The sequence below is a fragment of the Suricata suricatta genome, chromosome 7 (assembly GCF_006229205.1).
Source record: "Suricata suricatta isolate VVHF042 chromosome 7, meerkat_22Aug2017_6uvM2_HiC, whole genome shotgun sequence".
In the NCBI taxonomy this organism is placed as follows: domain Eukaryota; kingdom Metazoa; phylum Chordata; class Mammalia; order Carnivora; family Herpestidae; genus Suricata; species Suricata suricatta.
This window is the reverse complement of record NC_043706.1, coordinates 143,265,817-143,278,113: the sequence shown is the minus strand read 5'-3', so window position 1 is coordinate 143,278,113 and position 12,297 is coordinate 143,265,817. Positions and strand designations below refer to the sequence as shown.

At 59.1% G+C, this 12,297-nt stretch overlaps 1 protein-coding gene across 1 annotated transcript in view; it reads left to right on the top strand.

The window, feature by feature from the left end:
* The first annotated feature begins 595 nt into the window (after positions 1-595).
* RNASET2 (ribonuclease T2) overlaps positions 596-12,297 on the top strand; it is an 18,025-nt gene continuing 6,323 nt past the window's right edge. The window contains exons 1-6 of the mRNA XM_029944701.1: positions 596-735; positions 902-1,044; positions 2,909-2,969; positions 4,392-4,447; positions 5,818-5,875; positions 8,164-8,231. Coding sequence (XP_029800561.1) covers positions 956-1,044; positions 2,909-2,969; positions 4,392-4,447; positions 5,818-5,875; positions 8,164-8,231 — 332 coding nt within the window. The 5' untranslated portion in view covers positions 596-735; positions 902-955. The remainder of the gene's footprint in view (positions 736-901; positions 1,045-2,908; positions 2,970-4,391; positions 4,448-5,817; positions 5,876-8,163; positions 8,232-12,297) is intronic.

Genomic DNA, 12,297 nt, shown 5'->3' with positions numbered 1-12,297 from the left:
GCCTGACTCACCCTCGGGCCCCTCCCCAGTCCTGCGTGCCCTGTGCTTGTCCGCTTGGCCGCCAGCCAGCTTCCAGAAAGCCTGAGTCTCCGGCGGCAGGACCAAACCCCGTTCTCCCCGGGCAGTCTTACAAGGGCACAGAGCCTCCACCTCTGGGCACCACGGGTACGGCAGGGCCCCTGGTAGCTGGGTCCCTACACCTGACTCCGTTCTGACGCTGTCCATCCGGAGGCGGCGCCCCTCCCCCCGCCTGAAGGGGTTGGGGCGGAGGGAGAAACAGACATCACGGAATAATCACGCACATATTTTATTCAAACAGCCCACATAGGGTGGGCTTTAAAGTCGACTACACGGTGCGGGACAGGAGGGGACACACGTCCGGAACGGCAGCCAGGCCGAAGAGGAAGCCTCCTCCGCGAGGAGACTGAGCGGGAGAAGAGCGAGCAGCCAAGACTGGGGACCTGTCAGTCCACCGAGGCATGTCCCGGCGGCTAGGCGCCAGGGGGCGTGTCTGCCGGGCCGGGGGCGTGCCCACACACGGGGGCGTATCCGGACGCGGGGGCGTTAAGGGGCGTGTCGCCTGGCCGGGGGCGTGCCCGTCTACGGGGCGTGTCCAGGGTCAGCCGCCCAGAGGCGGAAAGGCGCAGCTCCCGGCTAGGCTGAGCCCCTCGCGAAGTGGCGGCGGGGGTCGCGGGGCAGCCCTGCCAGGGACGCGTGTGCGGCTGGGGGACACAGGTGAGGCGGCTCCCCGGGCTGGAGTCGGCGGCCTGGGGGCCCACTCGGGACGGCGGACTCGGGGACCGAGGCCTACGTCGGACGGCGGGCTGGGGGCCCACTCGGGACGGCGGACTCGGCCGCCAGCCAGTCAGAGGTGGGCTTCAGGAATTCTGTCCATTTTCAGGGAGACGCAGGGCCCGGCGCCGGACGTTGTGTGCGCCCCCCGGATTCGGGCAGGATGAAGCCTGCAGCCCCTCGCAGCCTGCTCCTGTGCGCCTTGTGCCTGGCGCTGTGCTGCGTGGGCGGCGCGCGCAGGCCCAGGAGGAGGTGAGCCCCCGGGATGGCTGGGAGTCAGTGGTGCGGGTCTCAGCCCCGGGGCGTGGGGTCGGGGTCGCGGCCCGTGCGGGTGCAGGTGCAGGCAGGAGCTGCACGTCGGTGCTCTCGCCCACTCCGAGATTGTTGACGCGCACGTTTAGGTTAGATTCCAGTAATATCTGGGAAATGGTGGTGGTTCCTCTTTTTAGGTTTCTTATAGCTGTCTCTTCATCCCTCTCCCTTCCCTTCCTCCTTTTCTTTTCTTTCTTAAATATTTATTTTTGAGAGAGACAGAGCATGAGCAGGGGAGGGGCAGAGAGGGAGACACAGAATCCCAAGCAGGCTCCAGGCTCTGAGCTGTCAGCACAGAGTCCAACGCGGGGCTCGAGCTCAGGAACAGGGAGATCATGACCTGAGCTGAAATCAGATGCTTAACTGAGTGAGCCCCCCAGGGCCCCCTTCCTCCTTCCCATTCAGTGTGGCCGCCGCCCGCCAGCCAGGGGTCAATAGGCTGCCTTGCAAAGGATTCTCCTGCTTTTGTAGAGGAAACCGAATTTTGAGTACCAGATTTCAGTGTTTTCTTCTATTTATTTAGGGTAATGATCTCGTTAATAAAGGCTTCCATACTTATAGAGTAGGTATGGGAACAGGTGGGTTTCACTTTTTAATTAAAAACCACTGCTGAAAGCCTATTTTTTGAAAAAGAGCTGTGGTAATTAATCGATTAGCTTTTGCCGTCAGGGAGGAGTGCACCAGTGGAGAGGCGGTGTGGTGCACTGGTTAGCACCAGCCGCCGGCTCATGTCCAGATGGGAGATGTCACTCACCCGACTGAGCCGTCGGGCACCCCTGCATCGTTCCTCCAAATGTCATTTATCCTGAGCCCAGTGTCTGCATGAGTGCCCTGCCCATGGAGCATTCTCGCCCGCTGTCCCGCCTGCTTCGGCCTCGTGGCCCCCGGGCCGCCCACACACAGGCGGGTTCCCAGTGTGGATGAACTCCTGGACCCACCTGAGGCGTGTGGGTCATGCGGCTGGCCACCATGCCCTAGACTGGCTGAAGGAGCATCATGGGGTCAAACAGCTGCACCTTCTTACGAGGTGGGGGGGCCGGGGGGTGGGAGGCAGGGCTCAGGCAGCCGGTGCTGGCTCGGGTTATGGTCTTTTGCCAAGTGCACTATAGAAAAAATGCAGCTTTGGGGCCCTTACCCGTTTCACGCATGCGGCTGCTGGTTGTTTCTCCACCAGCCTTAGGAGGAAGGCACCTGTCGGCCCCTCCCCCTCCCCCGCAGGCCATCCTTGCTTCCTGGTCTAAAATTTCAGCTCCCCTCCCCACTGCTGACAGCCTTTTCTCTTCCATGCTTACTGTCTTTTTTGTTTTTTTTTAACATTTGTTTATTTTGAGAGACAAACAATGCTCACATGAGCAGGGGAGGGGCAGAGAGAGAGGGAGAGAAAGAATCCCAAGGAGCGACTACACTGTTAGCACAGACCTGGACACGGGCCTGAACTCAGGAAATGTGATATCATGACCTGAGCGGAAACCAAGAGTTGGACGCTCAACTGGCTGAGCCCCCCGAGTGCCCCTATTTTCTTTATCACTCACGAGCACAGGGCACCCCGGTGTCCTCTGGGCTGCGGCGGTCACCGGCTCCCGCAGGGGCATGTGTGCTCCCAGGGTGCGGGACTTGGTCCCCTGCTCACGGCCATGCCTACGCCCCACAGGAGTCCCCGGGGACTCGTCTCTCGCGCAGTGATGCCTGGCCTGTCACAGGCACTCTGTGTTGAATGAACAGCGGCAAGAATGGGTATAGATGAACTGATTTTTCTTTAACTTTAAAACGCTTGTTGAAAAGTACGTTCCTCATCTTTCAACAGGGGCAACCACGAGTGGAAAAAGCTCATCATGGTTCACCACTGGCCTGTGACGGTGTGCAAGGTGAGCTCTCCGTCCTCCTCGAAGCCCCCTGCAGAGTCACTTGCACATTTCCTCGTGAGCTGGTGTGCCATTTCCAGTGGTCTGTCGCCTCCTCTCCGGGGCGCTCTCTCTGGTTTTACTTTTCTGACCGTCACACCTCACCGTGTCCTTCCAGCTCTGGTGCTGTTCCCGGGCTCGGGTAGGGGAGTGCTGGGTGGGAGAAGGGGCTGCCTGGGACCAGCTCGGAGCTCTGCCCACGTTCCAGGGGAGGGGCTGAGTGTGGACCGCTCCTCTCTTAGGGACCGGAAGCTTTGCCTGCGGGGCAGGGAAAAAGGTCCTTTGGCGGGTGAGGCATTTATGTCACCAAACGTGGGTGTGGTCCCGGGCTCTGACAGTAAATATGTAGGGAAGTGCTTTCCTCCCTTGAGGCTTTAGAAATGAGATTTAAAAAAATCAACTAGAGAAATGTCATCGTTAGGGAATTAATTTCAATGCCAGGTGGCCAGGACCAGGGTCCCATTACTCTGGTCCAAGTATCTTCCGCGGGCTCCTTCCCCACGTGAGTGACAGGGGTGTCTCTCCATGGTCCCCTTTGGCGCTTGCCATGGGCCTCAGGCACGTGCTGGGGACCTGGGGCGGACCATTACTTGCTGACAATGATCAAGAGCTGTCGCTGGGCCCCAGGGCCCCCGTTGGAGGCTCCTCTGGGGGCAGAAGAGCCACACGCCGCCCTGGCTCTACTCTCTACCCACCAGGTCCCTGGGGGCTGAAACTGGGGAGTTGGGGGAGGTGAGGTTTACACCCCATGCTCTGACCCTGCGCTGGGTTGTCCTCCCCTCCTGCCCTCCACATGCCACCCTTCGTGCCCGCCACACGCCAGTCTCCTAGACCAGAGCCTCCCTAATTTCCAGAGCACCCCGGGACAGAAGCTGGCTCCCCGCTTAGGGGACCCCGAGAGGAGAGGCTTGAAAATTGGCGTGGTGCGTCACCTGTTCCTCACTAGACCGCCACACCCACGTTACTTTGGTTTTTTCTCTGCCAATGTCGGGCAGTCCTGTCTCGTCTGGTCTGATAGCCAGTATATTTCTTGATGGTTGGCTGTTTCGGAAAAACTCCACTTTACCTAAACAATGTGGCTATATGATAAGAAAATTATGGGCAAATAAGAGTGTTTCTATCAGATTGACTTAATTTGAGAACACATTTTTTTTAAAGCAAAGTAAAAGTCAGTTTTTAATTCTGTCACTTGATGGATTGAAGAGGTGTCCCCTCTTCAGATGGGACAGCGCCCCCTGGAGGGCAGGGTCGGAATCGTCTGGTGTGGGTGGGTCTTGCGCTCTGACTGGTGATGTGAGTCAAAGAAGGGGAAAGTTGCTACATGTATTTAGGTAAACAGTGAAATGGAGATTATTTCCTCTATTTTCTCATGTCTTCCCTCTGCAGGAAGTTGGAAAGGACTGCCCAGACCCTCCGGACTACTGGACCATACACGGACTATGGCAAGCCCTTAGCCTGATTTACATTTAAACAGGAAGGGGCGCCTGGGGGCTCAGTCGGTTAAGTGCCCAACTTCTGCTCAGGTCATGATCTCACAGTTCGTGGGTTCGAGCCCCACGTTGGGCTCTGTGCTGACCGCTCAGAGCCTGGAGCTGCTTCCGATTCTGTGTCTCCCTCTCTCTCTGCCCCTCCCCCGCTTGTGCTCTGTCTCTGTCTCAAAAACAAATAAACATTAAGAAAATTTAACAGGAAAAAGAAGCTAGCCGGCCTGCAGGTAGCTTGGGGCTCGTCCAGGTAATTATATTTGGGAGTCTTGTTAGTTTGTTCGATGGAACAAATCCTTATTTATAGAATCTTCAGTCTTTGGGCAATACTGTCTTGATAGAACAGTAACAATCTGGCTCAAATACGCATTTAGGAACTCTGGGCCCGTTTGGGGACGACTGGATGTAATTTTCTCATTTTCTCCTTCTTTGGGGGCAATGAGGAGATAAACAAAAATAAGTACCCGGGTATCACCCTTGTTTATTCCATGGGTCTACACCGGGCGCGTGTCCCCGTACCTGAATCCATTTTTCTGGTCTTGCCTGCATTCCATTCGCTTGTTCTCCCCTCACTTGTGCGCTCGTGGTGCTTAACTGTGTGCGTAGCTCTGCCCCATCCAGGGGTGCCTTGTCCCGCTGCTCCCACGGCAGGTGGGCTGTGCTGGCACGTGCCTGCTCCTCGGGAGCGGGGTTCTGTAGGAAGCAAATTGAACTGGGGCGTGGGACCCCGGCTCTGCCCCTCCTCCGCCCCAGACCCACCAGGGACCCCGACACTCGTCTCCGGGACCTGGGCCTTCTTGGGTCCTGCTGATGTTCCCGCTGCTCTGTCTGGGGCCGGAAGGACCGTGCACAGCGCTGCTCTCACTTTCAGGGGGGCCGCACAGATTTCGGGGTGCTGGGCCAGCCTGTTGACCCTGGAGACGCGTCAGGGGTGGGACAGTCGGTGTGGTGGCCTTGGGAACTCAGCTCAGCCGAAGGCGGGAGTTGACGTGTCCAGAATTAGGCAGACAAGGGGAAGTGGGCGGGTACCCTGCTTGCTGGTTTAGGAAGTCGGGCTGGCGGGCGGTGTGGAGTGCAGACTGGCCCAGGGCCCTTGGAACCCAGCCCGACTCCGGAGCTCCCCCTGCCGGCCTGTGTGATTCGCTTCCTGTTTGCCTTTCTCCTGGTCCTTTGCGCAGCCGTGACTGAGCGTCTTTGTTCAGTGACTCACACGGCGTGAGGTTTCTCTGCCTTTGCTCTTTGCAGACCCTGAAGGAAGTGTTTCCTCCTGCCTTTTGGAACCCATCTTGACGGAGACTAATTTCTGTTGTTCTCATTTTACCCTCGAGGCCTGACAAAGCAGCAGAGTGTAACGGATCCTGGCACTTCAGCTTCCAAGAGATTAAGGTACGGACTCCAGTCGTGTCGCTGCAGTGGAGGACGGACTCAGTTCACTCTCTTCTCTGCAAGCGTCCCCTCAAGGTCATGTTTTAAAATGAGGACTCACGAGCCTCAGCCACCAGGATTGAACCCTTGGCACTTTTTTCCGTGTTTCCTGATGCCCGAACAATCCCCCAAGCTAAATACAAACTACCTCGTCTCCTCTGCGCTGGGCCCACGCTGCTCCCCGTGAACTGCGTGAAGTGACCCGGCCCTGGCTATCCCCTGCCTGCCCGTAGGACCCCCGTGACGCCTGGTCAGATTGCAGGAGTTGGCATTTCTGCACAGCTCTGGCTCTGGCAGGGGACCAGGCCGGCCCTTTCTGGCTGCGGGCAGGGGGGCAGGGATGGGCCTTTCCGGCACGGCCGCTGCACGAGCACCCCCGGGGGTGTGATCAGGCATCCCTCGGAAACCAGTGCTGGGTTTACAGGGCCCTCCCTGAAAACATGGGGGCAGCATCCTCAGGATTGGCCAGAACTAGGGTCCCTCCCAGGAACACATGGCCCCCCAAAAGGCAAGGCAGTTAGCTCTAAAGTGACTGCTCTAGTGTAGTGGGTCTCCTGTTCGCCTCCTTCCTTCCTGTGAGGACCTTCAGGGGCTGAGCCTGGAGGCCGGGGAGTCTGAGGACCACCTATAAGAGTTACTAGTGTGCCCCAAAGCCTGGCGACGGCTTGTTCTTAGACATCCTTCCCCTTCCTGGTCTCAGGTCAGGCTCCTTCCTGACTAGCGTCCTGTGACCTGCACGCAGAGTGACAGTTCACCGGCGCTGTGACGGCACTGAGTGCCCAGAGCATTCAGACCGCAGAGGGAAGGAGCCCGTGTGTCTTTTCTAGTAGCCGCCCCGGCTGTGGGTGGGCAGCAGGTGTGGGGGGCGGGGGGGGGGGGGGGGGGGGGGGGGGGGGGGGGGGGGGGGGGGGGGGGGGGGGGGGGGGGGGGGGGGGGGGGGGGTGTGTGTGTGTGAAGCAGGGGCCAGAAGAGGGCGGGCACAGGGAGGCCAGGTGATGGGGGTCCCCGGAGGAGCCGACGGGGTTCACCAAAGGAAGGCTGGAAATGCCCCGTGGATTGAGTGGCCCGGGGGTCCAGGCGGGGAGCATTCAGGTCCAGACTGGCCCGGACCTGCTCTGTCGCACACGGCTCAGGTTAGCGGCGGTCCCTAAGGGGAGTGGGCCGCCCCCCACACCACCGGGGCTGGTGGGGGCTGAAGCCGGAGTGGGGGGTGCAAGATGGGGACCCGGAGACCGCGAGGCAGGCCGCTTGCCGGGAAGCCGGGGCTGGGTGGGGCAGCGGGGCGGAGGGGCATCGGTGGTGCCATGGCTGGTGGGCGGGGCGGCCACAGACGTGACCGCGAAGTCGTCCCAAGTTCTACACACCGTTTCCCTTGGATTCTGGTGCAGCGGGTTCGTAGAAATCGGAACGTAACCCTGAACGCCGTTCCTTGTAGGGAAACTACGGTCTGGGGTGGGGCACAGGCTGCCGAGCCCACACGTAACCTGTGTTCAGTGTTGTCACTTAACCAGAAGATGTACTCTTTAGGGAAGTTTCAGAACCCTAAAGCAGAAAGATTAGGGAGAAAGACCAGAGTGCCCATGTCTGTCCCCCCGGCACGCACACAGCTCCTGTTGTTGACGCCTTGCTCTGTGCTGGACCCGCCTGACGGCATTGGTCCCTGCCACTCAGGCTTACAGTCCCATCAGGTGCACCCGGTGTCAGGTGGATTTGGGGGTTCTGACAGATGTGACGTGCGTCCGCCGCTGGGTCCCTAGTTCCACTGCCCCAAAGTCCCTTGTTCTCCACTTACTCACCCCTCCCTCCCCCGGCCCCGCTGCCCCTTCCTCCGGCTCCAGGCTTCCGTCTGTTCCACTGTTGCAGGATTGGAGTCATCCAGCCGTTTCAGATCGGCTTCCTCCACTCAGTCGTGGCTTTGAAGGCTGCGCCACGTCTTCCCACGGCTGACGGCTCGCTCCTCCGCGGAGCTGAGCAGTAGTGTTCCCATGGCGGCACAGCCACCTGACCCTCACCTGCCAGCGCTTGCCTTTTCAGGCGCACTTTGCCATGAGTCAGATTTTGTTTTTGTATAGATTTTCAGAAACACTTCCTGTGGAGTGGGGGCAGAATCCTTTCACTCGCCTGAGTATTATTAATTAGCAGAGGTCATTTCTTCTAATGTATTAGTTGATCCCCTTTGCCTGGTAGGTTTTGAGCTCTTATTTGGTCCTACACAGACTTTTTATGTATTTATTTTTTTTTACGCACAGGACCTTATGCCAGAAATGAAGATGTACTGGCCTGATGTGCTCCATCCGCTAAATCGCAGCCATTTCTGGTAAGCTGCCGAGTCCATAGACGATCGAGAGCCCCGGGAGCACCGAGCAGGGCCGAGGAGCACCCAGTGAGACTGGGGAGCATTGAGCGGGGCCGGGGAGCACCCAGTGAGCCTCGGGAGCACCAGGCGGGGCCGGGGAGCACCCAGTGGGCCTGGGGAGCGCCGAGCGGGGCCGGGGGGCACCCAGTGAGACTGGGGAGCACCAATCAGGGCCGGGGAGCATCCAGTGGGCCTGGGGAGCGCCAAGCGGGGCCGGGGGGGCACCCAGTGAGACTGGGGAGCACCGATCGGGGCTGGGGAGCACCCAGTGGGCCTGGGGAGCACTGAGCGGGGCCGGGGGCACCCAATGAGCCTCGGGAGCAGTGAGCAGGCCCTGGGAGCACCCAGTGAGCCTGGGGAGCATCGAGCGGGGCCGGGGGGCACCCAGTGAGCCTGGGGAGCACCGAGCGGGGCTGGGGAGCACTCAATGAGCCTGGGGAGCGCCAGGTGGGGCCAGGGAGCACCCAGTGAGCTTGGGGAGTGCTGAGCGGGGCCGGGGGGCACCTAGTGAGCCTGGGAAGCACCCAGTGAGCCTCGGGAGTGCCGAGCGGGGTTGGGGGGCACCCAGTGAGCCTCGGGAGCGCCGAGCAGGGCCAGGGAGCATCGAGTGGGGCCAGGGAGCACCCAGTGAGCTTCAGGAGCACCAAATGGGGCCGAGGAGCACTCAGTGAGCCTTGACCGCGCTGAGCAGGCCCTGGGAGCACCCAGTGAGCCCCAGGAGCACTAAGCAGGGCTAGGGAGCACCTAGGGAGCCTCGGAAGCATCAAGTGGTGCTGGGGAGCGCCGAGCAGGGCCAGAGAGCACTGAGTGGGGCTGGAGGGTGCAGGGACAGACCTGGGCTGCCCTTCTGAGGAGCAGAAGTTTGAATAATGTTTATTCGGTGTGCTAGTTTCAGGGCCCTTCTCCAAAGACTAAAAAATGAGGGGAAGTTGAATTTACTTTTTAGGCTGCTTCTTAATCTGTATTTCACTCATCACTTTGTTTGAGAATCTTCGTCCCCTGAGGCTTCACTAGACCCAGACAGACCCGCGTGCGGCTCCGAGGGAGTCGCTCCAGCCCCAGCCGGGGGAGGGCTTCTTAGGCCGCGCTGTTGTCCTGAGACCCTTGGAGAAAAGAGACAATGTGCTTGCGAGGGTGGCGGCCTCGGGCCACGGCCCCGGGGGCAGAGAGCGTCCTGCCCCCACCCACGGCTCCGTCTTTTATTAAAAAAATTTTTTTTAACATTTTTATTTATTTCTGAGAGACAGAGACAGAGAGCTTGAAGAGGGGAGGGGCAGACAGAGAGGGACACATAGACTCTGAAGCAGGCTCCAGGCTCTGAGCTGTCAGCACAGAGCCCGAATGGGGCTCGAACCCACGAACTATGAGATCATGACCTGAGCCGAAGTCAGATGCTCAACCGACTGAGCCCCCCAGGCGCCCCCAGGACCATCTTAGAGAATAGTGGGAGGTGAGCCAAGGAGAAAAATGCTGTTTAATTCAACATAGGTTTTTAATTGTTGCTTTTGAAGAAGGTGAAATTAACATTCCTTTTATTTACGTATGTTAACCGAAAACAGTTATTTTGTCTGTCTGGCTCCTATATAGCAATTCGTAATTAACATCACAGTTATTCAGATTTTGTCCAAAATGATTAATTCTGTTCGGAAATATTGTGTAGAATATTCAGGAAAGGAATTCAGTTTAGATAGAGGCTTCTGCAACCCTGTGGAGCGGCAGTGATGCCTGTACCCCCACTTGCTCCCCCCTCCCCCCGCACCCCTGTCCCCTGTCTCTTCGCTCCCCACCCCACCCCCTGGTGCTCCGGCTGGGGTCTCACTCCTGCATGTGTGGCGGGGATGTGGCTTTAGGCCCCACGCACCCGGGTCTGTAGGTTGAAATCGTCTCTTCAGCAGAGAAGAGAACCGCTGGGAGTTTGGACGGGAAGGGTCCGGGTCTCCGGGCACGTTCTGCACACTGAGTTCTAGAAATCGGTTTCACAGTAGATAATGGCCCAAGTTGAAACGGGAAGAACGTGCCCAGCACTTCACTTGGTACTTAGAAATGACAGATACGTGTGAAGTGTGCAAAATACAGCCTTTGCACCTGTCACAGTGTCCATGACAGAATGGAGCAGACTGGTCGCCGGTGACTTGAAAATAACAGATACACACAAGGAGGCCTTTCTGACGGGCCTGGAACGTTGCAGGCAGAGCACACGTAGTCTTGTTCTCTCGTAAAGGCAAAGTGATGCTCTTTCAGGCTGGATAGTTAAAGGCGCGTTTAAGCGCAGAGGTAAGCATCACGCGCCAACAGTATGTAGACTTCCCGAGTCCCCGGCCAGGTGACAGTGCAGGGACCGCCGGCCCTGCTCTGTGTCACGCCCTCCTGAGCGTGGCGTCCGGGTCCCCGCCGCACTGCTGCCCAGGTTGCTTTGCCGCGTGAATTTCTAGAAAACTGTCCTCTTTAGTCCCAATGGGAATCGGGTGTGCAGAGTGGAGGGTCTTGGCCTTACTTCCTGCTTGAGAGAATCCTCTAAGATCAAGTCTGTGAATAAAATTAGCGCTATGAAAAATACCACGCATACAGCTCTCTGCAAAGTAGGATTTTTCTTTGTTTCTTGACACTATATAGTTTGGCGGCAGCGTCCCTGGGCCTCGGCGTCCCACGGGCCCCTCGCCTCATCCCTTTGTGGGCCCGGCAGCCCCGGGAGGGCGGCCCCCAGGTCCACTCGTGCCCCACTGGCCGAGACGCCCACACGGTGGTCACTTTGCAGTGGTGGCGACAGTTCCGAGTGAGGTGACCAGTGCCCAGCCCCCAGCGCCGTGGGGTTCAGTGTTGGGACCCTGTTAACAATGCCCTCGTGCATTCGGATCCTCAACCTCCACTGAGTTAAGCTGCAGCTAAAAATGATACTTGGCATTCACTGAGGATTTCTTTCGGGCCGGGCGCCTCTTGGCTGGTGTGATGGCGCTCTGCCCGCGCCACTCATGGTCTGCCCGCGCCCGCCTGGACGGCTCCAGAAAGAAGTGTCCGGCTTCTGCTCAGGCGGGGAGGACCGCCGTCCTAGTCGACAGAATATGGGCCGTTATCGGGTGATTCATTCTGGAAACTGTTCTAGACAAAGGAAGTTGTTCACACGTATTTATCATTTCCTGCCGTCTCCGCAGGCTGGACAGACCGGTGGCTTGCAGCCTTGCGGTCCCGCAGAGCCGGCGCCGTGGGGGGATTTCCCCTGCGCGTCGGTGCGCGTTCGGACTGTGGGTTAGACAGAGTGCGACCCCTTTATGAATGCCAGGTGAATGTAATTTAGAGAGATCATTACACGTGAATCACCGATGAGATGGAGGGAAGCTGACGCCTTTGGTGCCCCGTGCTATGGATGGCCCGCACCTGGACGCGGACCCTGGGCTTCCTGGCTGACGGGCCTCAGCAGGGCGCCCGGCTAGCCCCTCTGAGCCTCAGTTTCCCCCTTTCTCAGCCAGCAGTGGTTTTGCCTTGCAGCGTTGGGAGCGCAAATGAAGAATGGAGAGCATCTCCTCGTTAATCTGCAGTCAAGTGTGAGGAGTTGTTGTCAATAAGAATGTTTCTCTGGAGTGCTTAGCGGTGCTCCTTCAGCACCTGGTCAGGGTGCCGCTGTGGGGGGGCAGGGTCCCTGCGGGCGGGTGAGCGCGAGCGGGAGGCGGGCCTCGGGCCTTTCTGGGGAATCAGCGCTGCGGCCCCTTCCCGGCTACCTGCTGGCACATGGCTGCTGGGGGAGCTGCCCGGCCCCACGGAGCAGCGGCTCTCCAGCACCCGATGCCATGTGAGGTGGGCGTGCGGGACGGTGGCGCCAGCTTTCCCTCAGCTCTGACTTGGGAACCGCAGAAGAGTTGTCCCCGATGCGCAGCGGAGAGCCTGCGGGGACACTGGGCTGCTCTGTTCGGTGGAGATGGTGCCACGTCCGATGGGCCCTCCCCGTCCAGTGGGGCCCACACCCCCGTCCGCTGGGCCCGCGTCTGCTGGGGTCTCCCGTCCCCTGGGCCCGCGTCTGCTGGGGTCTCCCGTC